Source organism: Spea bombifrons, chromosome 8 (assembly GCF_027358695.1).
Source record: "Spea bombifrons isolate aSpeBom1 chromosome 8, aSpeBom1.2.pri, whole genome shotgun sequence".
NCBI lineage: Eukaryota > Metazoa > Chordata > Amphibia > Anura > Pelobatidae > Spea > Spea bombifrons.
In genome coordinates, this window is record NC_071094.1 from 21,150,758 (window position 1) to 21,177,966 (window position 27,209).

General features: G+C 40.2%; 2 protein-coding genes and 1 non-coding gene across 3 annotated transcripts; 2 read left to right on the forward strand and 1 right to left on the reverse strand.

The window, feature by feature from the left end:
• Positions 1-5,866: 5,866 nt before the first annotated feature.
• LOC128504010 (uncharacterized) lies at positions 5,867-21,383 on the forward strand. The gene is made up of 7 exons (XM_053474225.1): positions 5,867-5,983; positions 6,241-6,403; positions 6,849-6,992; positions 8,050-8,178; positions 9,824-10,075; positions 13,012-13,137; positions 20,987-21,383. Exons 1-7 carry the CDS (start codon positions 5,871-5,873, stop codon positions 21,176-21,178), a joined length of 1,119 nt encoding a protein of 372 aa, XP_053330200.1. The 5' UTR covers positions 5,867-5,870; the 3' UTR covers positions 21,179-21,383.
• Positions 21,384-22,662: 1,279 nt separating this feature from the next.
• On the reverse strand, positions 22,663-26,459 carry LOC128504011 (ras-related GTP-binding protein A). The gene is made up of 10 exons (XM_053474226.1): positions 26,331-26,459; positions 25,319-25,365; positions 24,604-24,703; positions 24,450-24,516; positions 24,037-24,259; positions 23,832-23,927; positions 23,607-23,729; positions 23,389-23,480; positions 23,162-23,277; positions 22,663-23,005 (listed from the first exon to the last, which is right to left on the reverse strand). Exons 2-10 carry the CDS (start codon positions 25,343-25,345, stop codon positions 22,908-22,910), a joined length of 942 nt encoding a protein of 313 aa, XP_053330201.1. The 5' UTR covers positions 25,346-25,365; positions 26,331-26,459; the 3' UTR covers positions 22,663-22,907.
• Positions 26,460-26,881: 422 nt separating this feature from the next.
• On the forward strand, positions 26,882-26,953 carry TRNAE-UUC (transfer RNA glutamic acid (anticodon UUC)). The gene has a single exon. It is a non-coding gene; the product is annotated as a tRNA-Glu (tRNA).
• Positions 26,954-27,209: the final 256 nt, after the last annotated feature.

A 27,209-nucleotide genomic window follows, 5' to 3' on the forward strand; every position in this document is an offset into this window, starting at 1 on the left:
GAGCGGAAGTGGTGACCAGCAGCAGAGGCTGTCTATGCACATCGCGCAGACATTCACCGGCTGCCCCTGCTACACACCAGGGAGTCTAGGGATGCAGAGTGGCATATCTGGGGGGTCAGAGTGGTTTATCTATAAGTAAGGTGCATTATGAATTAAGGGGGCTTAAAATGGTTATTGGTTTTCCATATTTTTGTTTGTATATAACATATGCTGACTAACTGTCAGACCTGCTAAGAACACAGACGCCCGCCGGCTGCCAGAGAGGAGCATCCGGGTCCCATGCAGCACTGGATCTTGTAGTCAGACCTCTGTTTGAGGTCTAATTAGAAGACAACCTTGAATATAAGACAATGGTTATTTTTCAAAGTTTTCAGAGCATTTGAAAAATCCTTGTCGAGCAAATATGGTATATAGCCCGCTGTTCACTGTTCTGAAATATCAGGTGTTAAACTCCTCTGGGCATCATTTCTATTACTTTATAAACAAATTTATAAGGCAAATATAAACATTTAATATAATATGTCAAAGTGACTATTGAAAAAGAGATGTATCTTTAATACATATATTGCCAATAATGTGTCTCTCCATTTTTAATGATATAGACATTATTCAAAAGTGGGTGGTTTCCTCTTTGTTAATATCAAAGTCCATTAGTTTTACCAAGAGAGCTGTTTTTGTTGAGATATTCTGTTTTTTTACTGGCAAAGTCCATCAGTGCTGACATTTAGTTTCAGTTAGCATTTAACTGTATTTGAGAAAATTATAATTCTATAAATTAGTCCTTGCACAGTAAAGCCTTCCTGATAAACGCTTTACTGCACACACAGTTTTGTCACAGCACTTTTTCTTCCCCTTTTATCAATCATGATAACTGAATTGATGTTTACTTTTGGTTCCTCCACTGCAGATAAATCCTTCTCCTTTTATGTTACAACCCTGTGGTGTACATTTCTCAAATTAGAATATAATCTTAGGTACTTTATTCAGATGATAAAAAGGTTTTGTACCGTGTTAGCCGTTGAGAAAACAGGAGAAAAGTATAGTTAAAATGATACCATTTATTGGCTAACTGAGAGTTTGATTGCAAGCTTTCGAGACCAAGTTGTTAGCCTGAGGAAGGGACCTAACAACTTGGTCTCGAAAGCTCGCAATCAAACTCTCAGTTAGCCAATAAATGGTATCATTTTAACTATACTTTTCTCGTACTTTATTCAGTAAATACTGGATGCTGTCTGCTTGCACAAGATTGTCTACAAAAAAGGGTTCTGGGCAGCCGCATATGAAGGTCTGGGCAGGTGGTGGCAGACCCCTTGCCACAGAACCAGTAGTAGGGCAGCAGCATCATAGCAGCTCACATTGACAGTAAAAGCTGCGGTAAAGACATGGCTCTGATAGCGGTGAGAGTGGGAGTATGTATTTATGTATGTATAATTGTATGGTGTTAGAATGAATGAGTGTGTATAGAGTCGTGTGAAAAAGAAAGTACACCCTTTTTGAATTATATGATTTTACGTATCATGACATAATAACAATCATCTGTTCTTAGCAGGTCTGAAAATTAGGTAAATACAACCTCAGATGAACAACAGCATATGGCATATTACACTGTGCCATGATTTACCCAACAAAAATAAAGCCAAAATGGAGAAGCCATGCGTGAAGAACTAAGAACACCCTTACTGCTTCCATGGGACTTAAGATGCTAAGTAACAGACAGGTGCTGCTAATCAAATGCTCTTGCTTAATTTATCATCAGCAAGTGTGACCGCCTCCATAAAAGGCAAAGTTTGCTGGTCTGGAGCATTCCAGTGTGTGTTAACACAATGTCAAGGAGAAAAGGCATCTCTTAGAGAAGCAATTATATACAGTTAGGTGCAGAAATATTTGGAGACTGAAACAATTTTCATAATCCCATCATACCTAATGTAAAAATTCTACAAATAATGTGCACCTTATAGTATGTTCCCTATAAATGCTGGGAAAATATGGAAATTCTATATAAAGTAGGTATTTCTAAAATCACCTGAATTGATAAAATTGGAGGGGATTTTCCATCACTTTACCTAATTTTGTGAGGTTTCTGTCAGGCCCCATCCGGGCTGCTGAGCTGCATGTCTTTAGTTTCCCTAGTCCTTGCTACAGTTTCCCTAGTCTTTGCTACAGTTTCACTAGTCCTTGCTACAGTTTCCCTAGTCCTTGCTATAGTTCTCCCTTTGCAGTAATCCATTCCTGGATTTCCCTATGCTCTGTCCCGTACCTCTGATTCTTTGATTCCAGTCTTGCTTTTTGTGTTAGCTCTGTTTCATTTATAGGGTGTGCCCCACCTGTGTGTTCTGTTTGTCTCAGTCTGCAGGTATGTCTCTCTGATATGTGTTTGGGTTTCATGTTTAGTTTGTTTAGTACCTCTGTAGGCACGTTTTAGTGTTAGGACCCACCGTCATTGGAGTACTTTGGCGTAGTGGTGGGCTAAGCATACTATGGCCATATGATGTGACGGAATCTCCAATTGTTATCACATAGTCCTAGGCTAGTTCCGGTATTCATGTTTGTCTGTCTGTGTACCTTGCCCTCCTTTACCTGAATCATCTGACGGAGTTCGGTTCCTCTCTCCTCTCCCCATGTCCCAGTTAATATGTCCTATCTTTTCTTAAAGGAGAAGCGTCAGAGGATTCTGGCTCCTCACTCCATCCCCTGTGTTCCTTGCCTTGTTCCCTGTCCTGTGTTGTGCCCTGTATCATGTATGTCTTGTCTTGTTATGTTTCTTGTTTGGTCTCCCTGTTCCTTGCTCGCTCTGTCCCTCTTGCTTGCTATGTTTCTCCTGTACTCTGCTCAGCTTCCCTACTCCCAGCCTGCAGCATCCTGCCCATTTCTATGTTCTGTTATGTCTCATACCTGCTCCAGGGTGCCTGCAGGTTATTACTTTGTTTTGAACTGGACAACATCTGCTGCTATGTCATGGTGCTGGTATGTGGCTGAACAACCCTGGGTGCTCGGCGCCCGGGAAGGTGTGGCTGCCCTGCATCAGGCCCTCACGCAATAACCCCTGAACACCATCTTTGGGCGGTCTGGGTCATGGTAGCCTTCTGACCATGGACCCTGGACCTTACAGATTCAGAGGGAAAATATATAAAAAATTGGTTTTTTTTCTAATTTTCTCATCCTAAATTTTCAGCTAATCATCTAACTATGGTATCAAAAGAAAGCTCTATCTCTCCTCTCGCTGAACTGACATAATGCAAAAATGGCAAAATTGCTCCGGGCTTTGAGGTACCAAAAACCCCTGGGACTGAAGGGGTTAAAGAACTCTATCTGTAAAGTAAAACTCCATAGAAACTTCGCTAAATTAGGCTGAATCTGAGCAGACAATATATCCCTATACACTTCAGAATCTGTCTGCGTCTGTCACATCATCAATAAACACTAGTGACCCAGTGCCACTGGAAGCCATGCATGCCCATGCCATCACACTGCTTCCACCGTGTTTCACATGCTTAGGATTATGAGCCTGGTACAGGTTGATCTTAGTTTCATCTGTCTAAAGAATGCTGTTCCAGAACTGAGCTGGCTTTTGTATATGTGTTTTGACAAAGTCTAATTTGGCCTTTATATTCTCCTCGTAGACTTGGAAAATGATATACCTACCTGCTGAAGAGTGTTCTTCATTTGGCTGGATGTTGTGAAGGGATTTTTATTTATCATGGAAAGGATTGTACCCTCATCCACCACTGTTGTCTTCTGTGGACTTCCAGTGCCTTCTTTTTTTCTCAGAATGTACAAAACTATTGATTTTTCCTAATGTCCCTGCAGCTCTCTGATGGAGTTTTGGTCTGTTTCACTTGCATTTAGAGCTCGTTTGATCGCATGTTGTATGTTCACAGCAACAGCTTCCAAATGTGAATGCCACACCTCGAATCAACTCCAGACCTTTTACCTGCTTTACTTAATGTTCAGCTTTTGAGTCAATTGACCATTTACTTCTGGTCCATTGAAAAAGAGGGGACTACATATTAAAGAGCTGTAATCCCTAAACCCATCCTTCAATTTGCATGTGAATGCCCTTAAACTGAAGCCGAGAGACCGCACTTTAAACCCATATTCATCATTTAACCGTACCTTGCTTTTATATGGGTTAACAGCCGAAATAACAAAACTTTTTCAAATGTCTTTTTCCTGACTTCCCTTTCTTGCCATACTGATTACACAAGCAGAAAATAGGTAGAAAATGGGTAGACTAAATTGTCCAATTGGTTCTTATCTTCTGTCAGATTCTAATTTTCTTTGTTTCGGTCGGTATTGTAAAAATCCTGCCCCTGTCTGAACCGTGAAGGGTTAAGCTCTGCCTGATATTTAATTTAGGGAAGTAAAACTCATTAGCATTAGTGAGAGGTTAAAGTCCTTTTCAACTCTTACTCTTTTCTCTGTCTCACTTGTATCATGAAACCTTTAGCGGATATCATTCTGTATTTTAATACAGTATATAGATTACAATTTTCATAGACAACTTAAAGGCATTCAATCATTATCAGTTGATAGTGGGGTGGAATTTAACTTGAACTATTCTCGTCATTCTGCCTCCTCTGCATGTGCTACATGACTGGTAATTTCCCAAGTGACGAAACAGGTACCAGCTGACTGCGTTTTGGTGTCATTAATTTCCACACAAGACTTCCTGCTTTTGGTACAGAAAGAAAAGCCAAGGACATGTGACATACAGACGCATCGGGCAGAGAAAGGAGAAGAGGTATCAGTGACAGAGTGGATGAGAGAGGCTGAAAAAAGCAGGCAGGTAAAGAGTGGAGAGAAGGAAAGAAACCCAAAAGAAGCAATGACAGAATAAATGTGGCAAATAGGTGGAGATGTGGACAGAAAGAAATAGTAACAAATAAGAGGCAGAAGATAGAAAAGGGATATACTGTGGATGAATCTGGGAAGAGAGTTTCAAAAAAGTGAAATTAAAATCAGTTTGTTAGAGGGAGTGCTAAAGAATATAAGAAAGAGCCAGCGATAGAAAGCAAAAAAATACACAGTTGCTGTGACTTGACGGAAAAAAGAAGAAAAAACAAACAACTAGACAGGTTTGACAGTAGCTCCAAATTCTAGGAATCCTAGCAGACGACTAAACAATTAGTTTAAGATAGTATCTTTAGAGTTGCCTTTCATTGCTTCAGGTCTTGGATATTAAACCAGGTAAGAATCTATAATATGCCCCTCAAACCTCTTTGCCTTTATCACTGACTTGTCTTGGGTCCTTTGGGGTTCATTCAATGAAGCAAAGGTTAGCAGGGGTGTTTGCAGGATAGTTGTGGTTTCATTTTACTAAACTTACTATGCATTACAAAGGGACATCCTTGTCTACGTTCTCCAGAATAATGATAGTGCCAAAGTCTGCTGTTGTTGGCCCTCCATAATAAATTGAAGTCAGAAGAGTCAACTGTATTCTCCTGCAAACTCTCTATTTAATGATTAGATTACTTAGATGAATTTCAGCAGCTGCTGAAGTTGTCTATATGTTAGCATGGTCAAGGATAAAAAGCAGGCACTGAAGTCCTACTAATCTTTCCTATTTCATCATTAGATGTAGGCAATCCCCCTTTAGAACATTAATCTACCAGTTTCAGTCAATATTTCAAAATCTACAACGGATCATGTAAATTGGAAATGCAATATATTAAAAACCAGGTAAGCTTAGGAGCACACCGAAGAGCGTTTTACCTATGAGAGAATGTGTGGGATTCCAGCACCATTTGTATTTAAGTAGTTTTTCCTTAATATTTCCTAGGTTCATTCAAAACATTATGCTGTTTGTTCGTTTTACTTGAATGCACAAATGGAGAATCACAAAGTGCATGTCTTATTTTTCCAGTGTTACAATGAGTACAGAAGCACTCCTCCATTACCCAGGCTCACTTTCCATATTAGATGGTGAAACAGATTTTGCATCAGGTTGGACAGCAGATGACATCTCATCATATGACCTGGATAGGTGAGCAAACGGAACATTCATAAGAGGGAAAAGAGCCCAGCAGTGGTTAAGTGGCTTACAGCAGTCCAAGGGTTTTCCCCCTGCCTGTCTTGCAAACCCTCCCCTGACTGCAGTTATCTGTAAGCAAAGCTGTTGTTTCAGGTGGTAGATGGTTGATAATAATATGCTGCACCTGATCATCATTTGAAAGGTAAAAATGGGTAAACATATACAATAATTTTTTCTATTTGTGCCTTTTTTTAATTTATGCGTAACAGCCAGGTCCAGTGCAAAGATCCTAGTGTCTCCCTGGCAAACAACAGATTGGACTCTGAGGACACTAGAACTGTTATCACAGAGAGTATGTCCGTTACTGCTTCTGATGAGGAAAAGCTTCAGCTTCTCAACAAGAATACAGAGCTCCGAAAAATCAATGCAGAGGTACATCTTTGACCTACAGCATAATGGGGTTATGTCTTTAAAAAGTGCATGTATAGCTTTTCTTTTTTCATGCTTTTTTACATGTAGAATTATTTTTTGAGCGCTGGGTAAGGGGTGGTACTTATTTTTTCCCTAGGGGTGCAGTAAATCTTTTTTCTTTCAACATTATATACCATAATATCACTTGTCATTATTTAAAGATAAACTTAATTGGGTCATCTACATTAAAGCAGGGATGTCAACTGTGAAATACAGGTATCATTGTATAACGTGTACAAATTTAACAGTATAGTTATGTTTGCATATGTTTCCCCGCTTTTCCTGAATTTGTCCATAAATTTCAGTTTCAACAAACTTCGTAGAAATGAAACATAATCATACAGAGCAATATGCTTATTATTATTCTATAGGAATGCTTATATTAAAGCATTAATTTAACTTGCAGCTAATGAAACTGAATCAGCAGTGGGATGAGATTTATCGTAACACTACAGAAAGGATGCAGCATACAACCCGTGCCTTGCAAGATGAGGTCCACAACCTGAGAAAGCATAGTGACAAACTGAGCCTAATATTGGAGCATGAACAGGTGACATATAAGACTAAACCCAAATGAAACATGACAAAAGTGCATAGAAAATCCTGATATATAGGTGGTTGTGACAGAAGCACTGTCAGAAGCTACTCCTTAAGAGCAGGACAGGAACCAAAGATCCAGCATTCCAAGGGTTAAACGAATAGAGCTCTTTGCATATTAGTACAAGCACCAGACAAAACTAGTTTTGAGGTAAAACAGAGACTGAATTTTATTGAAAGCACACTGACATATATATATACACAGTATTCTTGATAAGAGCATTAGCAAACAATACCTTGCCCAGACAGCCTGGTGCCTCAGTATGGCCACTATAGCCAGCAATTCCCACAACAAAGTAATTGATTTTGGGGTTTTCCTGGGGGAGCAGCAGCAATCTCAGGGTACAGATGGATAGCTCTGAGAACCAGCGTGTTTCAGTTCCGAAAGTGCTCTGCTCCGAGGTCGGGTCTCCGAGCGACAGTGATGGAAAGTTACCTGGCCGCAGTCCGAAATCTAGCCAGACCAGAGTTCCATGGCCACGGCTAGGAGACCCCAGTCTTAAGATCATGATGGAAAACCAGGTTTCCCAAATGAACTCCCTCTCTGGAAGCACCCTAACTTGTGCCCCATAAAGTAATAAAGGAAGCCACAAGGAAATTGTCTTTGCAGCCCTATATCCATGACTGATTTCATATAAACTGTATTTGCTGTTTTTGATGTTTGAGGTTCCCATTAGATGAGAGCTAAGGACGAGATATTTTATCGTGATACACATTCATAATACTTTTGCATAGCTGTATTTTTAAACGTATATAAACAATGTAACAATGTAAGCACTGAGATTTATATTTTCGTTACCGTTTCTATCCTAATCAGAAAGAACATTCTTAACAGTAATGGTTGTAAAGCTCTATAAAAACATTGCCTATGGACATGTTGACTGCATGAACTACATAGGCATTCCAGTTTTAAACTGGATTTCTTTTTAACAAGAAAGAGTATTGTCTGGATGCACATAATAATTTTGTTCCCTTCATACCCTGGTGCACCTTTTTTAAAAAATACCCAGAATAAAAGGGAGTTCTACGAGACCTCACTTCTCCAAGAAATGAAGAGGAATCAAAAACTGCAGGAATATGTAAGACACTTGGAGAAGTCTCTTCACTACAACATTCTTGCTCACCGTGGTGTGTCGAATGTGAGTACCAAACACTATGTGTATTGCTAAAGAGCTGCTTGTGTAAAGGTTATAAATAATCAACGATCCTGTACCAGGCAATACACTCCTACAACCATTTTATTTACCTTCTTTAGGAATTAATACAACACAAGACAAAATGTCTTAGTGTGTCCCTTTCAGCATACCAACACTTTTTGGACAATGCTATTCTTGCTGTACCCTTTGTGACCCAGGCTGTTGTAACATTTTTGCGCTGCTTGTGTTTCGTTATAATTCTTCTTTTCCGGAACAAAAACTTGAAAAACTTTTTAAAAATCACCTTTTCTCACATTTTTTTTTACTAATCTACAAAAGCTAATGATAAAAAACTGCTAAATAGATTAGAAATACCCAATATTTTTATGTTTTTATGCAAATGATAGGGCATTTTGCTATATTAAAACCATTTTTTCAAATATGGTGATCCTGTCCCCATGTCCTATTTGGGACATCTTTGAACCCAGCCAATTAAATTTACCTCATCATACCATATATTTGTGAAAACTAGACACCCCAGGGTATTCCAAATGGTGGTATTTTAACTTTTTCCATTCACTAATTCTACCACCAGGTATGAATGTATATGTCACTGACAAACAACACCCCAATATGTGTTCAGCAGCATCTCCTGAGTACAGCGATACTACCCATGCATATGTTTCCCTGTTGGGGGCTAAAAGGCCACATTTGGGAGGTGCACATATTTACTTCTTTTCATTTTGACATCTGGTCAGTCTGTGCCCATAACTTATTTGTACATCTTTGAACCTGGCCAATTCAACTTACCACAACTATACATTTTTTAAACATGACACCCCAATGGGTATTTCAAATGCTAGTATTTGAAATCTTTCCATGCCAGGATTTTTGGGAAGATACAGCCCTAATTTTAGCACTTGCTCATAAAAAAACCTTTTTTTGTTATTCAGGTATACAGTTACAGCTCCTGGTAAATATCACTTCAAAACAAAAACCTGATATGTGTTAAGCAACATCTTTTAGTAGACTTGGGCGCCGGCCAACTCTTTGTGTTTGTCTTCGTGGGGGAAAAATCTTCGTATTCCGCAAATATTCGCCTGTTCCTGTGTTTGGTTCAGGTGAATATTCATGTACATTCTTCATGTTTGTTTTTTTCCGGTTTTTGTAGAAGGGGTTAATACGGGGTTAACGTGGTATGGACTACGCCGCAGCTTTGGCGCCAGGAGTTTAAATGTTCGTACGAGCAACTCTATTGGTCGCCTGGAGGGGCCTCCTCTGCCATCAACCAATGAAGTACACCTGTACTTCATTGGTGGATGGCAGACGAGCCCCCTGATGGCGACCAATAGAGTCGCTGGTACAGGCTTTTAAAATCTTGGCCCAGCCACTTGGCCGGCAGAGACCACTGGTCTCCCTGCTACAACAGTTAAAGGTCTGTACAAGCAACTTTATTGGTCGTTCGTACGGACTATTAACTGTTGGAGCAGGGAGTCCAGTGGTCTCTGCCGGCCAAGTTAACCCCTGATGGCGAACCTACGGATTTCCGCTCCCGTTATCTACGCAGCATCGCAGGGGTTAACGGGAGCAGATATCCCTAGTAATCCCATGTCTATCATGTTCCATTACCTACTTTTGTTGTTTTTAGGTTGTGGACGTTTCAAGAACTCAAAGCCAAACAGATCTCTCCACCAAACCATTCCCTGAAAATTCTAAGGAAATTTCAAACCACTGTGCTAAGGAAGGAGATCATATTCTTAAAACAAAGATTCTGAATTCCCAACCTTCATGTAAAACCTCTAAGGGAAGCCAATATAGGAGATGCAACAGTCAACATAGCACTGAAACTGAGCAAGACATGAACCAGCTGAAGGAGCAGCTGCAAGCCCTTAAATGTCAGGTAAGAAAATCATTATTGTGTTAGACGTCAGACTCTTTAGAGTCTTAAATAGAAAGGTTAGAGATGACAGAAAGGGAGGGGTGGTAAAAATAGCTTAAAAGGTAGCTCTTATACAAAGACATAAGGGTAACCTAGAAACCATTTGGGGAATTGGGAAATTACTAAAACATCAATCTTGACTGGAAAAATCAAACAGCTAGGTCAGCCAGGAGTAGAGACATCCTAAACAACTTACAAGGACTGTGTCTAAAGCAAGTTGGTAGAACAATGAAAGAGGCTGTGCTGGATTTAGTATTTACAAATTGAGGTTTGATAAAGCAAAATTTCAGTAAAATTAAAATTGGCACTTTCTTTGCACCTGAAAGGGTGGGGTTTTTACCAAGCCTTTTTCTGCAAATGTGCAACCTATTGATAGCTGTTTATCCAATTAAATAAGGCATGTAGAACAATGCCTTTGATTTATGCAATTAAAATCAGCATTTCTGTTTTACAATCTTTAGGGCTCTAGAACACTGATACACTCATAGTTGACAAAGATTTTGAGCAAATTGAAACAGGTTACATTCCATTGATTTAAATCAATGGGTGCGTTTTCTGTGCGTGTCAGAGAGGCTTTTCTCTCTTCCCCCCTGGACTGTTTGCTGAACCTGAGCTGGAGCTTTCTGGTGGTGAGTAGATCACGTGGCAGGAGATGTGATTGGTTGAACATGGTTGAACTGTGGGGATTCAGCAGAATACTCTATCATTTCCATTAGAGTGCAAATGATGGCTGGGAGTGTTAGGACAAGGACATTAGTATAAAAAGGAAATTAATTTCACAGGTAATATATATATTTTGAGGTACTTCTGCTACACTGCTTTTATACAAATTATCATAGGTAAATTTAAAAACATTGTGTTCACGCCTCCCATTTTAAATGTTTTATCTCTGCTAAATGATTGTATATGTATGTACACTAGATAGACATTAACCCCTAAGGAGCAGGTTGTTTTTTTACTTTTTGTACCCTTTGTCACCAAGGCTGTTTTAACCCTTTTGTGGTGCTTGTGTTTAGCTGTAATTTTCTCTTTACCCATTTATTGTACCTGTCGTGTTAACATGAGGGTATGTTTGAGTTAGGGAGAGGAACACCCTGTGCTCATTGGGGGGCACAGGGTGACCGAGAAACCCTGTCTGGTCTGCCGGAACCAGACTCCCATGGACTAGCCCACACAACTTATATATTGGGTTTTTTCCAGGACAAGAAGGGCTTTCTTAAGATACCATTTTTTTATTTATTTGACAAATCTTTTACTCATCCAAAAAGCTAATGAAAAAACCTGCTATACGGATTCTACTATTTCTCCTGAGTTTAAAGATACCCAATGTTTTTAAGTTTTTTTTTGCTTTTTTTCTGCAAGTTATTGAGCAATAAGCACAAGTGGCATTTTGCTATTTCAAAACCATTTTCTTTCAAAATTTGGTCATTCTGCTCCATGTGCTATTTTGGGTATCTTTAAAGCTGGCAAATACAATTAACCCCCTCAATATTTTTGAAAACTAGACACCCCAGGGTATTTCAAATGCTGGTATTTTATCCCTTTCCATGCACTAATTTTCCCTATCGAGGCATTTCAGCTACACCATTGAAGATTAGGAGGTGATCGTTGGAAGCTTCTAGTTGGTGTACAGGTCAGGTGTTCCAATACTTTTGTCCAAATAGTGTGTATGAATATATGTATATACCGTATTTGCTTGATTATAAGACGACCCCCCCCAGAATCTAAATATTAATTTAGGAAAAAAACAAAAAGCCTGAATATAAGACTACCCTATAGGAAATAAAGTTTTACTAGTAAATATTAATTCATGTAAACAATATTTTCATATTTAATAAAAGCTATGATTGAGAAAAATATATATTTTTTTATTTCCTTTTATTTGCCAACCTGCCCCCCCCAGTTATGCACATCTGCCCCCAGGGTTGCCACTCTACCCCCAAAAATGCCTTATACCCCCTATTTGCCACTCTGCCCCATGATGTGCCTTTTAACCCTCTATATGCCACTCTGCCTCCAGAAATGTCTTATACCCTCCTATATGCCACACTGCCCCATGATATGCCTTCTAATCCCCTATATGGCATTTCTGGATATATAACTGCTAACAGCAATCACACTCCTATCAAGCCAAGGCAGCCAGTACATGCTGGAACCTGGGGATGATAGGAGTGTGAGTACAGCCTCCCTATGCCATGCTACCACCACGACCCCCCTTACACATCCATACTAACACACACTCATTCACAAACATTTAAATACTCATTCATTCCATTAATCACACATACTTGCTCAAAAACCCTCCCCCACCCCCTTACCTGAACTGCAGATCTCTCACTCGAAGACTTCTGCAGGGGCCGGCTGTGCGAGCAACTTCTCTGGCCCCGCCCCCAGAGGAAGGAGGGGGAGGCAGAGTTATGTGACACTCTTCTAGCTTCCTGTTCTCCTGCTGCTCGCAACCAAATCCCGGTAAGCAGCATGGCCCCAGCAGACATTTTGAGGTCTGATTAGAAGACGACCTCGATTATAAGACGAGGGGTATTTTTCAGAGCATTTGCTCTGAAAAAAACCTTGTCTTATAATCGAGCAAATACGGTATATAGTTATTCCCTCAAACAGTATAGATATAGTCTGTGTAAGTACACTTCATAATAAACAGTGTGTTGAACAACACTAATACTCACTAGGCATTTTGAGCTTGTAAAAAACATCAAGACATCAAGGAGAGAAGAGGCAGAGAGAATTCAGTCTCAAAGAGGGACACTCCTTTCCATAATAGGTATTTAAAGCACGCTGCCAGTATTTCATATTGTGCTTGCATTGGCAGGTCCTTGTATACTTCCACAGTGGCACACATTAAGTGTAAATCTGTTTTTAACATTTTCCTCTTCTTTAAGACTGAGATTTATGCAGCAGATTATAAAATTGAACGCTTTGACCGTGAGCGCATGAAAACAGAGAATGAAAAACTACGCAAGAAAGAAAAAGAAATGAGAGAGCAGATGCATATACTACAGGAGCAGGTAAGATTTGATCAGCATTAGTATATTTTTACATTGTTGTTCCAGGCAAGTTAATATTTAGAGCATACTATTACTTTGTTACATGTGAATGTCAGTTCCAGACAGGGCCGTTGCTAGGTCTCCAAAAGATCCTAGTCGCTGCACCCACTGTGTATATGTATATATTAACTGGAACAGTTGGTGGAACTGATGGAGTGCTACTACCACAGCAGACCAATTGAGAGGCAATATATGAAGCGTATGAGGAAACTATGGATGGATAGAAGACCTACATGAACACTAAGTGGGAAACAGCTAGAAACCCAGCGTTTCACCATAGTGAAGAGGACGTTACTCACAACTTGAGATCGACCAACTGCACAGTAGAACCCAGATGCGATGAGTCCCAGAGATGCAAGGAGACCCAGAAGAACAACAAACCATGCGGCCAACACCAGAAGCCGAAACTTCCCTACCACCCCTGCCATTTCAGAGCACAGCAGCTGAGATGAGGCATAAGGTCATGGATAAACTAGGCACAGTCAATCCTTGGGATCGATTAACAAAGCTCAGTGGAGAAGGAACATCACCTAGTATTCTAGAAAATGCCAAAATATACTTCACAACCATCCCTACTACCACCATAACTCAGACCAATGAACAGGTATACGCTACAGCTACTGTAGTCCTGGAAATGCTTGGATACACACTCAGGAAGTACAAGAGAACCTTGAGATTTGAAGATTTGCCAAGATTAAGGCACGCTGGAGAGAAGTTAGCCAGCTGGTAGAGCTATGGAAGGGTGTGAAGGTTAAGAAAAAGACTCGCCTACTTGGAAAATACAGGGGCCTAACTCCATCTGAAGCCATTGAGACAGCTAAACAAAGACTCGCAGCACTGGCTATCAGACTAAGGAGACACACTAGAGAAGCGGATGCCAAAAAGATAAATGCTCTGTTCTCCAAAGAACTATCCAAGGTCTGCTCCTAATTGCAGTGCAACAACATAGTAACAACAGAACTACCAGCAGCAGAAATTCAGTGGTGCTGGAAGGACATATGGGAGAAAGAAAAAACACACAACACAAAGGTGGCTGCTGGACCTGATAGCTGACCACAGCAATCTCCCAGAATAGGAACCAGTCACCATCACAGTAGCAGACATCCAACAGCGAGTCAATAACGTGAAGAGTGGGACAGCACCTGACCCAGAGATGGTCCACACCTACTGGCTGAAGAAACTGACAGAGGTACATTAACGCTTAGCAGCACAAATGCACCACCCGCTAGCATAAGGCTCCCACCCAGACTGGCAACACAAGGAAGAACAGTGCTGATCAAGAAAGACCCTGGTAAGGTCATAACACCCTCTAACTACCGGCTAATAATCTACCTCCTCTCAACATGGAAAGTCCTATCAGACATCATAGCCACCAGACTACAGGACCACATGGGCCAAAACATGAGCAAAGCTGAGAAGGGCTTTGGGAACAACACCAAAGGCTCCGAGCATCAGTTGCTCATAGACAGAGCAGTCGCCCAAGACAGGTCCGGACAGACCAACCTGAGCACAGCCTGGATTGACTATAGGAAAGCCTACGATTCAATGCCACAAACATGGATCTGTGAATGCCTGGACCTTACAAAGGCAACAAGACACTAAAGACCTTCCACAAGAACTGTATGGGAGTCTGTAAGACAACATTGGAAGCCAACTCAAGACAGTTAGCACAAGTGATCATCAAGTGCGTCATATACCAAGGTGATGCACTGCTGCTGTTCTGCATAGGCTTGAACCCCTCAGTCAGCTAATCACAAGGATTCAGCCACCTCTTCTACATGGTTGACATCAACCTGTATGCCAAGAGCGAATGAGACATTGATTCGCTGATCCACCTGACAAGGATTAACAGTGAAGACCTTGTGATGTCATTCGGACTGGAGAAGTGTGGCCGGATTGTAGTAAAGAGAGGGAAGGTACTTAAGATTGCTTGGGTTCAACTAGCAGGAGGCCACATAGCAGACATACAGACCAGCTACAAGTACCTTGGTATCCAACAATCACATGGGAACCACAATGAGGGAGTAAAGAAGTCAGCAAGATCCAAGTACTTCCAAAGGATAAGGCAGATCGTGAAGAGCCAGCTCAATTGGAAGAACAAGAACCGCACCATCAACACATACGCCCTGACAGTCATTAGATACCCTGTCGGCATAGTGCGCTGGCCAGTGGAGGAGACGGAGGCTGTCAATGTGAAGACCCGGAAGCTACTCACAATGTACACCCTAAGTCCAACACCCAGAGACTGTACACCAGCCGGAATAAATTGCGGAGGGATTCTGGTAAGTGTCAAAGCCACTGTGCTGGATGAAACCAAGAGCCTATGGGGGTACATTAGTAAGGTGGCACTCAAAGATGAGCTGCTGAGAGAATGCCTGAACCAGCACCAGACATGCAAGGACGATCTAGTGGAGGAAGTACCATGGCAAGCCAAGACCCTGCATGGGATATACCATCGACAGATAGCAGAGATGGCTGACATTGGCAAAGCTCAACTCAATGACAGCACTGGAGCATTGATAATGACAGCAAAAGAGCAGACACTAAGCACCAGATCCATGGAGGCAGACATCAACCACAGTAGGCAGGACCCAAGGTGCAGGCTATGTAAAGAGGCTTCTGAGACAGTCCAACACATAGTGTGTGGGTGGGGTGTAAGATGCTCCCAGGAACAATGTACACTCATCGGCACAACCAAGTAGCTGACATTATATACAGTAATATCTACACATAGTATGGGCTAAACCCTCCAAATGGGAGATTCTACTGAAGGATGTGGAGAATAGCAGGGCTAAGATTCTGTGGGACTTCCAGCTCCAGACAGACAAGCAGGTACTGGCCAATCAACCCGACATCGTGATGGTAGACAAGGACCAGAAGACAGCGGTGGTGATAGATGTAGCGGTGCCAAGTGACAGCAACATTAGGAAGAAGTATGAGAAGCTGGATAAGTACCAGGGCCTGAAAGAAGAACTAGAAAAGATGTGGAGAGTGAAGGCCAAAGTGGTCCCAGGAGTTAGCAGAGCACTCAGGGCTGTTACTTCTTAGCTGAGAGAGTGGCTCCGACAGGAACGACATCAGAACACTCTGTCCAGAAGAATGAAGTGCTAGGAACAGCTGGGATACTGTGCAGTACCCTCAAACTCTCAGGCCTCTGATAATGGACCCATACACACACACACATTTCTAAATGAATACAATTTATTTCCAGTAACCTCTGTGAAATATGCAACCAAGGCTATCTGCTTTAGACATCCATTTTAACTCTATAATATGTACATAATGGTGGATGTTAGAGACCTTGTGCTCACCCACCTTCCATTTGAGGATTCCCCACATATGCTCAATAAGGTTTAGGTCTGGAGAAGGGAGGGGGATCATGCTCTGCTTCAGTATGTCACAGTACATGTTGGCATTCATAGAACTGTAGCTCCCCAGTGCCGGCAGCACTCATGCAGGCCCAGAACATGACGCTCCCACCCCCATGCTTGACTGTAGGCAAGACACACTTGTCTTTGTACTCCTCACCATCTGAACCGAATAAGTTTATCTTGGTCTCATCGGACCACAGGACATGGTTCCAGTAATCCATGTCCTTAGTCTGCTTGTCTTCAGCAAACTGTTTGCGGCTTTCTTGTGCATCATGCAGACCAATTTGATGCAGTGTGCGCCCTATGGTCTGAGCACTGACAGGCTGACCCTCATCCCTTCAACCTCTGCAGCAATGCTGGCAGCACTTATACGTCTGTTTCCCAAAGACAACCTCTGGATATGACGCTGAGCACTTGCACTCAACTTCTTTGGACCATGGCGAGGCCTGTTCTGAGTGGAACCTGTCCTGTGAAACCGCTGTATGGTCAGTTTCAGCGTCTTAGCAATCTTCTTATAGCCTAGGCCATCTTTATGTAGAGAAACAATTCTTTTTTTCAGATCCTCAGAGAGTTCTTTGCCATGAGGTGCCATGTTGAACTTCCAGTGACCAGTATGAGAGAGTGTGAGAGAGCGATAACACCAAATTTCAGTACACTAAAAAAAAGTCAGCACACCCCGGACGCCTGAAGCCACAATTTAGTGCCACTAATCCTTTTTACTAAAATATGCAGATTGAAATAGAGTACAAAACACAATACCTTTACTTTTCCTCTCGCTGATTTCTAGGCCTAGAATGTTTGTCCTCTGAAGTGACTACAAAGTCAGGAAGGTGTTTTATCTCTGTCTAAGTAGAAATGTAATAGTTCAATTTATTCCTACAGTAAGGAAAAGTGCCAGGAAACACCCAAACACACACACCAGGACAGGCTCTGCCACACCGACACCCAAAACACACAAACCAGGACAGGCTCTGCCTCACTGACACCCACGTCCGAACAGGCTAAGCTACAACAATAAAAAAAAGTATTTTCCACACTGCTTTGTTATTGACCCCCCTTTGTATCTCCCCGAGCCAGCACTATGTATATTTATGGCCCCAGCCTGCCCCTCACTTTAGTATTGATTTATGTACTATGTGACGGGGATGCCTTGTACCCCGGCTTTATTGGGGAAACACACTGGCTTATATACAGGTTAGGTGAGAAAAAGACCGGGGTACTGATGGATAGCTCAGGGTCCTGAGGATATCTTATCCAAAAAGTGACGTGATCGGGACTCAGAGCGACAGCACTTAGATGATATGATAAAATTGGTATCTAAAGAAAGCCCTGTTTGTCCTGAAAAAAAAATAATATATAATATGTGTGGGAGCATGAAATGAGAAAGAAGAAAATCACAGCTAAACAGCAACACTGAAAAATGTTAAAAGAGCCATTGCCCCACAATATACTACGAGTAAGAACCCCTATTGTCCTTAAGGGGTTAATAATAGTTTATTTTTTTTCATTTAACAAAATGCCAAGTGAGTGATGAGGACACTCTCAATCAAATAAATATTTGTTGTGACCACCAATTACTTTCAAAACAGCATCAATTCTTCTACATACACTTGCACAAAGTCAGGGATTTTGTAGGCATATAGTTGTACGATCAACTCCGTGACAATGGCTCATTTTTTTTCCCCTCCTCGTGACAATGGCTGTTTTAACATTTGTGCGGTGCTCGGGTTTACTGAACCCACACAAGTTATTCATTGTTTTTGTTCAGGGCAAGAAGGGCTTTCTGTAGATTACTTTGATTGTATCATATAATTTACTATAAAAAAGTATAAATATGGTGAAAAATTGAGAAAAGTGAATAGTGTTTTGCTATTTTAAAACTACTTTTTCCAGATCTGTTCTGTTTGGAACAACTTTTTTACCCCCATCAAACCATATATTTTTGACTAGACACTAGACTAGACACCCAGGGTATTTCAAATACTAGTATTTTATAGTTTTCTATGCACTAGTTCCCCAACCAGTCTTTGTCAAACTTTGTGGTAGTATTTTTTTGGCAGATTCTTTTCCACATACATTTTTCTTCAGGTATGAAATTACAGCTCATGGTATATGTCACTGTCAAACAACATCTCAATATATGTTAAGTAACATCTCCAGAGCATTCATGGGTTAGTCCTGTTGTTTGGGGACTAAAAGGCCACATTTGGGAAGTGTGTATTTTTCAAGTCATATATTTTTTACAGCTAGACACCCCAGGGTAATTCAAATGCTGGTATTTTAACTCTTTCCATGCACAAATTTTACCACCAGCCTTCATCAATGTTTGCACTAGTAAAAGGACACATTTGAGAGGTGTGCATTGTTTTTGGAATTTAGACATCTGGTCATTCTTTGTCCATGTCCTGTTTTTGGGACATCTTTGAACTGGGCCAATTCTATTTACCCCATAAAATATTTCTTTTTTCTTTTTTTTTTTTTTTTAACTAGACACCCCGTGGGCATTTAACATGCCAGTATTTTAATTATTTTTGGATTTGCTCATAAAAATAATCTTTATATAAATATATATATATATATATATATATATATATATATATTAGATTTTGTTGGAACTGGAAGGTTCCCCTGATGGTGACATTTTTTTTTTCCAAACTATTTTTATTTATTTATTTTACTTTTACTAATTTATTTTGATTAGAAAGCTGAGCTCCATTGACTTGCATTGTTAAATGCAGTACCTGTATTCAATCCGCAGGGGGTCTGGGGAGAGCCTCTTGGAAATGTGTTTATTTTTTTAAAGGATGCCACCCATCTTGCGAGAGGCAAAGTCTCTCGCAGTGGCACTTGTGATTGCTCTCCAGAACGGTCACAGTGCATCCTGGGGTGGGTTTACGGTGTTGCTGAATGTTTCACTAAGCTCTTTTAAACACGGCGTCCGACGCCATACAATATATGGCGTATGTTGATGTCTGGGGGAGAGGTCACACGGAGCCCCTGCTGCCGATCTTGGTGTTGCTTAATGCCTCGAGGCATTACAGCAACGCCATTTGGGTGAAGAAATCGATCGCAGATCGCTTTCTTCGCACATTTAATGTCATGACATGGGATTAAACATGTGCTAATGATCATCAATTAATATGTAGATATGTAGGTTGAAACACAATCATTAACTGAAACAGAAACCGCTGTGTAGGAGGAATAAAACTGGATGAAGAACAGCCAAACTCACAAACAAGGTGAGGTTGCTGAAGACAGTTTAATGTCAAAAATCATATAACTGGGCAAGGCTGAGCACAGCAACAAGACACAATACTGCATCCTCAAGGTCTCTCCGAGGCAGACATCTAAGGGCAGACAGGCGTTTTCAGATGTTCTATACAAGCTCTTTTCAAGAAGCACAAAGAAATGGGCAATGTTTTGGACCGTAGACGCAGTGGTCAGCCAAGGAAACACATCATGCTTACTTCCCCTTTTCCCCTCCCTACATCTCCTCACTCATCTCTAAATACACTCCTAACCGGTCTCTCCGCTCATCCAATGATCTCCTTCTAATCTCTCCTCTGATTTCTAGCTCTCATGCCCACTTACAAGATTTCTCAAGGGCTGCCCCTATCCTCTGGAATGCTCTCCCCCAGCCTATCCGTCTTTCTCCGTGCCTTTATTCCTTTAAAAAATCCCTCAAGACCTACTTCTTTAAGGACGCTTACAACATAGCACATTAACGCACTCCCACATTCTTTTAGCTCACCTTTCCTAGTCCCTCTCCTGCAATACTTTTACTAGTGTGGCTGGTCTATCCCTTGCACTGGCACTTTTACCCTTTACCTATTGTGGAATACCCTAAATCCCTATAGATTGTAAGCTTGTTTGAGTAGGGCCCTTCTCACCTGTTGTCTCAGTAAATTTGTTATGTTTTGTCTACCCATTGTACAGCACTACGGAATTTGATGGCGCCTTAAAAAACAATAAATAATAATAATAGTAGACATTTTACCAGATGGGAAATGGTGGCATACACACAATCAACATCTACTTATTTGACAGTCACTTGGCTCCACTACCAGAGAAGCCACTAGCCTTGAAACACCAGAAGCAGAAGTGGTGGGCCGCTACTGAGACTTGAGGCTGAGGTATACTTCAGCTCTAGTGTCTTTATTTGGTGCTCCTCACTAAAGCGTTCAAATATGGTCAGCTACTAGCTGTGAGGCAGGTAGCCTAACAGAACATTTTTCAGTATTACAGTAGCCAGTTCGGCTGTGTACCTTCCAAGTAAAAAAAACTTCCAGGAATAGAAGGTGGATTCCCTAAATGCATAAATTAGGGCCAACTGGATATGAAGCAGAACAGCCACAGATATACACTTCAGATACTACTGTATTTTAATTTTCTTTACGGAAATGAACACACATTTGAAATTAATTTTCTTGTGCCTACAGCTGAAGATATACGAGGATGATTTCCAGAAGGAGCGCTCTGATAAGCAGGTCTTGCAGCGCCTTCTTAAGAGCCGCCCTACAACCCATGAACCAACTCTGGTCCATCGCTGCAACAATGAGGCCCATTGCAATGGCTCAACTCGGGGTAGTGATAAATTATCTAGGGTAACCAACAGTAGGACGAAGCAGTGAGAACGTGATGGAGAGGGAAACTTCCATCATACTGGGTGTAGGTTACCAGGACCGGACTGGTCATCTAGCCAACATCACTCCATACACACCCTCAATGCCACTACGCATCTATGTTATAGTCTCCAGTGGGGGTTTTATTCTTTTTTTATTTAACCTAGTAGAAAAACATATATTGGTTTTCATTTTATAATAAAGGTACAATTAGAAGACATAACTTTGTTGTGTATTAATGTTTCAAAATGTCATAGGCATATGCATTAGCACATTTACTTACACCAAACTGAAACCTCCTTTAGAGATGGAAAACTGTAAAAATTAGTTTTCCTTTGTCTGCCACCTGAGTAATACAAATATGAGTAAAAATAAGCTCTAACCAGGCAAAAAACAAACAATTAACAGGAGTAAATTATTCACCCTTTATCAGTCAAGGACACAATATTGTTCCTGCACAGCCATCAATTAACGACAGTAGACGTCTAACATTAAGACAGCATGATATCTCCCATTACAAGGCTTTTGAAAACAAGCTAATGAAAGGTTGCCAGCGTCACAAGCCAGCATCATTGGCTTTGTGCCAACAATTTAGTGTAACAAAGCTAATGCCAAACGTTGTTTAACTGATGGGATTCACATTGCAGGGGTGTTTATGAGGGTATTTATGACAATGAAGGATATGTCTCTGAAGATCTTCTGCAGCTAATCACACAGTATGATCAGGGAAGTAGGGCTCATCATCAGGCAGGGTGAGAACAGTGGAAACAATGGAAAATAACCTTTCTTGACTGTTTTTCGTTCTTGTAAAAGTTAATAAATAGGAATGAGTAAGACAAATGAAAAAAAAAAAAAAAGGTTTTCTTATGTTTAAGGCTACATCACACTTACATAGTACCTTGTTTTTTTAGATTTTCATAATACTAAGTTTGGGGAAAGTTTTTTTTTCTAGTGACAGGACCCAAAGCACAACCCAGCACCTTTCCCAGCGGTCATGTAGGGCACAAGCAGACAATAATTACATTTAGACATGAGTCAGCCATGTGAAGGATCAGCATCTACACCAGAAAAAAAATGTAACTTAAAAATATATATATATATATATATTTAGTAAAAAACTCACAATAACATTGGTCTTCTTGCTATATTAACATTAAATAAGTTCAGTTTCAAAGTACAGTTTCTCGATTGTCAATGTTTTGTAATAAACATGCAATGCTGTTTTAAGCATAAATATTTTATTTGAAAGCATAAAACACAATATGATATCTGAATAGTTCTATTCTAAACCAGAGCAGAGCAAGATTCAATCCAATTCAAACATTAAGGTTGGAAGATAAAGGTCTACCTCAAGCCTGAAATTTATAGTTGATGCAGAGGTCTTTCTCTTTTCCTCTTATGAGTAGGTGGGTGACTAAGGTGTAAGTTATGGGTTTACAATAAAGGGAATGCTTTTTCATACTTTCAAAAAAAAATAAAAAAAATTGAGACAGTGTGTTTCATCATGATTTAATGTGCTGAGGTCACAATGAAGGTCCAGCCCAGGTGGAGGTTCTGTGTCAATTAAAATTGTAATTGTAATGATTCAAAGTGGTGTGGGGTATTAATATTCTGAACGTTATGGTGGAGGTCAACTCCAGTTGCAAGTTCAGCACAATATGATGCTGGAACCGGGGTTGAATGTGAGGTCAGCTCTGTACACATGCTTAGTAAAGGAGATGGAAGCCGCACAGGTAGGTCAGCGCATCAGGAGGCTGTGTTTAGGACCATCAACACGTTCCAGCTTCTCAAAATGCTTTCTGGCATTGCGGATGTTGATAAGGGTTGCAGCAGATGCTGTTGAAGGAAATGAGTACATTAGTGTTGGTGCTGAGAGTAAAGATGAGAGTGTGAGAACTGTTACGGCTGATGCCCAATGATTGAAGAAATGTAATACTGTGCACAAACTACTGCAAAGATCTACAGGAAAGAAAAACCAGGGCTTTAACTTACGTATTGAAGGATCTGACATCACAACCATAACGTAGGTGTTGGATGTGAAGATGTCTATGAAGGCAGCGAAGTTAGAATTCCGAACCTCCATACTCTGGAATGAGGCAGCCAGTTTACTGCATAAAAGGACACAAGGTACACTTGTTGCACAGACCAGTCCATGTTGTACACAGTGAATCTTTTTTAAATGGGGTTAAGAAGAGACACAGAACCAAGCAGATTCTCACCTGCAGCTCAGTTTAAACTGCTTTATAATATTGCTGATCTTCTCAAACCTGTGGATATCCCTCTGCTCTTTACACTGGTAATGGGAGATGACCTGATAGACACAGAAAAAAATTATATTGTCTCCCTTCGTGCATTTGTTTCCTTACAGTAAAAGAAACCAAACTCTACATTGCTGGATATAGGCCACATAAGACGTTCACAAATTGCAAGCGCTCACCAGAAATGTTGCTCTCTCAAACAGCAGCACCTCATCAGCCTCAATAATCTGAGCAAAGTTTCTTAAATTGGATTCCAGTTGCTGTACATTTGGAATAAGTTGATAGACGATGCTCGACCATGCCTGGAAAACAATATATGCAGATTATAAAGCAAAGTCTGATAAAATGTTTGTGCCCCCATATCAATTGATAATACTGGACTGATGAATGTAAACCATAATTACTTTGTACAAGGTCTCATCCCAAATAGATGTCCTAAAGCAAGCACAATCTAGCGGCCTAGAAAGACGCCTTAGATCCTCTTCACGCTCTTTAAAAATCTGCATGGTTAGAAACAGGTAAGACAATTAGGTTGTTTGCAGCAGAAAACTAGGCATAATAGATGATCCAAAAGGTTCTTATCTGCTATGTTTACATGTTTCGACTAACCAGGTCCCTCTGGTCTTCCTGCACAAGATCCATTTTGTGTACTAGGCAGAACACTTTGGCATCAGGGGAGTTCTGAAGGATGGCTTCAAGGCAGGACTGATAGTAGTGCATGTCCTTCTCCAGCTCCCTGCTCTCCACATCAAACACATAGATCAAAACCTCTACATTGCGGAAGATGTTGTCACGCTGGCTAGTGAAGTAATTCTCCATGAATGTGTCCTGACTGTGGAAACAATATATTATACATGATAAATTGGAGATTCCAAGTAGACAAAACTCTGACATTGTCATTTAGTACCCTGGATTTAACAATAAACCCCATAATTAAATTATGGAGTCTGGCTTTCGTACACAGCATAGAATAAGAATCAAACTGCCTTATATTAACCATGACTAATGAGAGAGAGACTTACCCACCACAGTCCCAGAGGTTCAGCACTAAATTCCCCAAGAATCTGACATGCGAGTGCTCAACATCAACTGCAACAGAGCAAAAACAACTGTTAATGTTAAACAATGCAATCCAAGAAATACCATATTAAACCTGCCTGTGAAGACATTTCTTACTTGTTGCGCCCAACCGACGTGTGTCTCGTGCAATGTAGTTTGCAAAGATTATGGATCTCATACTGGTCTTTCCAGATCCACTTTTTCCCATTAAAAGAACCTGCCAGAAAACAAAGGCATCACTAATCGGACACAATTAGTTAAACCTAAAGAAGCTCTGTCTGTTTATTGTTATTTACATTCGGACAGCGTAATATGGCTTAATTGAAATGAATTAGTTAGCATCTCAATTAATGCTAATCACATCTCTATTCCATAGTGAGTTTACTTTTTTCTGCTATTGTTTGACTGTGGAATAAAATAGATAATTATAGGGTATTTAGTAATTCTAATAATGTTTTAAATGACATAGGCTGGGCAGATGTAAAGGGGTATATGCAAGTCAAAAGCATTGCCTGAAGACTGACCTACACTAAACTAGAATGTAAAGTCTACATTTTTGTAGTCTTAAGAATTCTATGAAAACTCACCTGGATTTAGGTTTTTCATATAACTATTGGGGTGGTCCTTTATATTGATTTATTCATATATATTTGATAGCAAGGGAGCTATAAATACTTACCTGTAAGATTAGCATAACTATATCAAGGCAGAGTAAAGCTTTAAAACATAATGCAACTTCAAAATGGCAGGATTCACATAGAATACAGCAAAAACAGACATGCAGGGAGAATATGTCCTTGCTTTTGACTAGTCAAATAGTCACATAATTTACCTTCTTCTTCATGGCTGTGCTGGGCATCACACAAAGAAAATAATATTCTGTAGCGAAAAGATCACAAATTAGTTAAAAAAAAAACAACAGATAAATATAATACACACACATATGGGGGGTGTCCTAAACTGAACATACCTGATAATATGTTTTGAACATGTTAACTAACAGATTACAGTGTAATAACACAAACTCTATGTCTCTGGTAGAGGTATAGGGCATTGCTAACCCTGCTGACTGTCTTTACAGGCTGCTCATCTATGGGGCAGGAGGATAAATTCAGCAAAGGTCTCACAGAAACAAATCACAACATACTTCAACAACATGTCTAACAACCCAGTGCACGTATTTATTCAGTGTAGGACCTGGGGCCTGCCAGCATTAAAACAGATCTCAAATAAATAACTCAAATACCTCATCTTAAAATGTATTGGTTTTGCTTTGTTTTCTTTCACACACACACACACACACATATATATATAAATATTTACATTTTAACCAGAGAACCAAAAATGTACATTATACAGCAATGACATTTTGATGACATTCTACATGAGTGTTACATATTAATAAAATACCATTATTCATTTAAGCAGTACTTTTCATATACTGACAACCTGATCTTTACATGTATGAGGTCTAAAATAATGTGATGCATGCTTGACTAACAATAACACGTTCATTAATACAGCTATTTCAACCTTATTCCTCCAGTAAGTGTGTGTGTGTGTGTGTGTGTGTATATATATATATATATATATATATATATATATATATATATATATATATATATATATATATACACACATATCTCTCACTAGGCATTACTCTTCTATATGGTTTTATAACTTTACCCTCTGTGTCACATGACCAGTCACATGTGTTTTTTTTCTTACACACACTATATATATATATATATTTACATTTTAACCAGAGAACCAAAAATGTACATTACATATATATACACCCCCCCCCCTAGGCATTACCCTTCTATATGATTTTATAACTATACCCTCAAAGTCTTTACTCTTTTAATTCCGAAGAGATTCCCAGCCTCGCATAATTCACTCCAATTTCCGGATGCTCTCTGTGTCACATGACCAGTCACATGAACACAACGGAAGTCGACACACCAAACGAGAGCGAGCTCCGATGGCCTGTTACGATACAGCGTTCACATTGCTACCTAACGCGCATGTGTTGTTTTCGCCGACTGACCCCTGATAACGTTTCCGTCCTTTTCTCTCGAGTACTTTTGGGAGTTGTAGTCCATAACATACTTATGGCGTTTAAAGAAAATATAGTTACGGCAACGTGTGGTCATTAGTACACAGTTATGGGTCGGTGTAGTAATTCTGTTACGTTGTTGAAGTTCACGGATTTATCTGTTGCAGTGTACTAGATTATTGATATATTTTCTGCAGTAATATTTACCACATAAAAAGCATGGAAACAGTAATTCTGTAATACACTAAAGGCAAACCTTTGGTTACTTGAAAGTAGTGCATACACTTCGTTGTGATGTTCGTTGGTGGCTGAAACGAGGCTTTACTTTGTACGACGTCCCATATGGTCTAGCGGTTAGGATTCCTGGTTTTCACCCAGGCGGCCCGGGTTCGACTCCCGGTATGGGAAGTTAGCTTTTGTTTGCTATATATTCGGTATTTTTATTTTTTAAGAAGACTGCAAATATCTTATGATGCAATTCTGAATTTTATCATGGGTTTCTTGTTTTTCCTACACTAAAAAAATATATTGCATTAAAAGAAAAAATGTTATATGTACAATAAATTAATTGCTGGTGTTACTGCCATATTATACCCCAAAGTCTAGATTTTTGGCATTTTTAACATGTTTTTTGGCATCAACCATGAATCCCTTTAATTAGTGG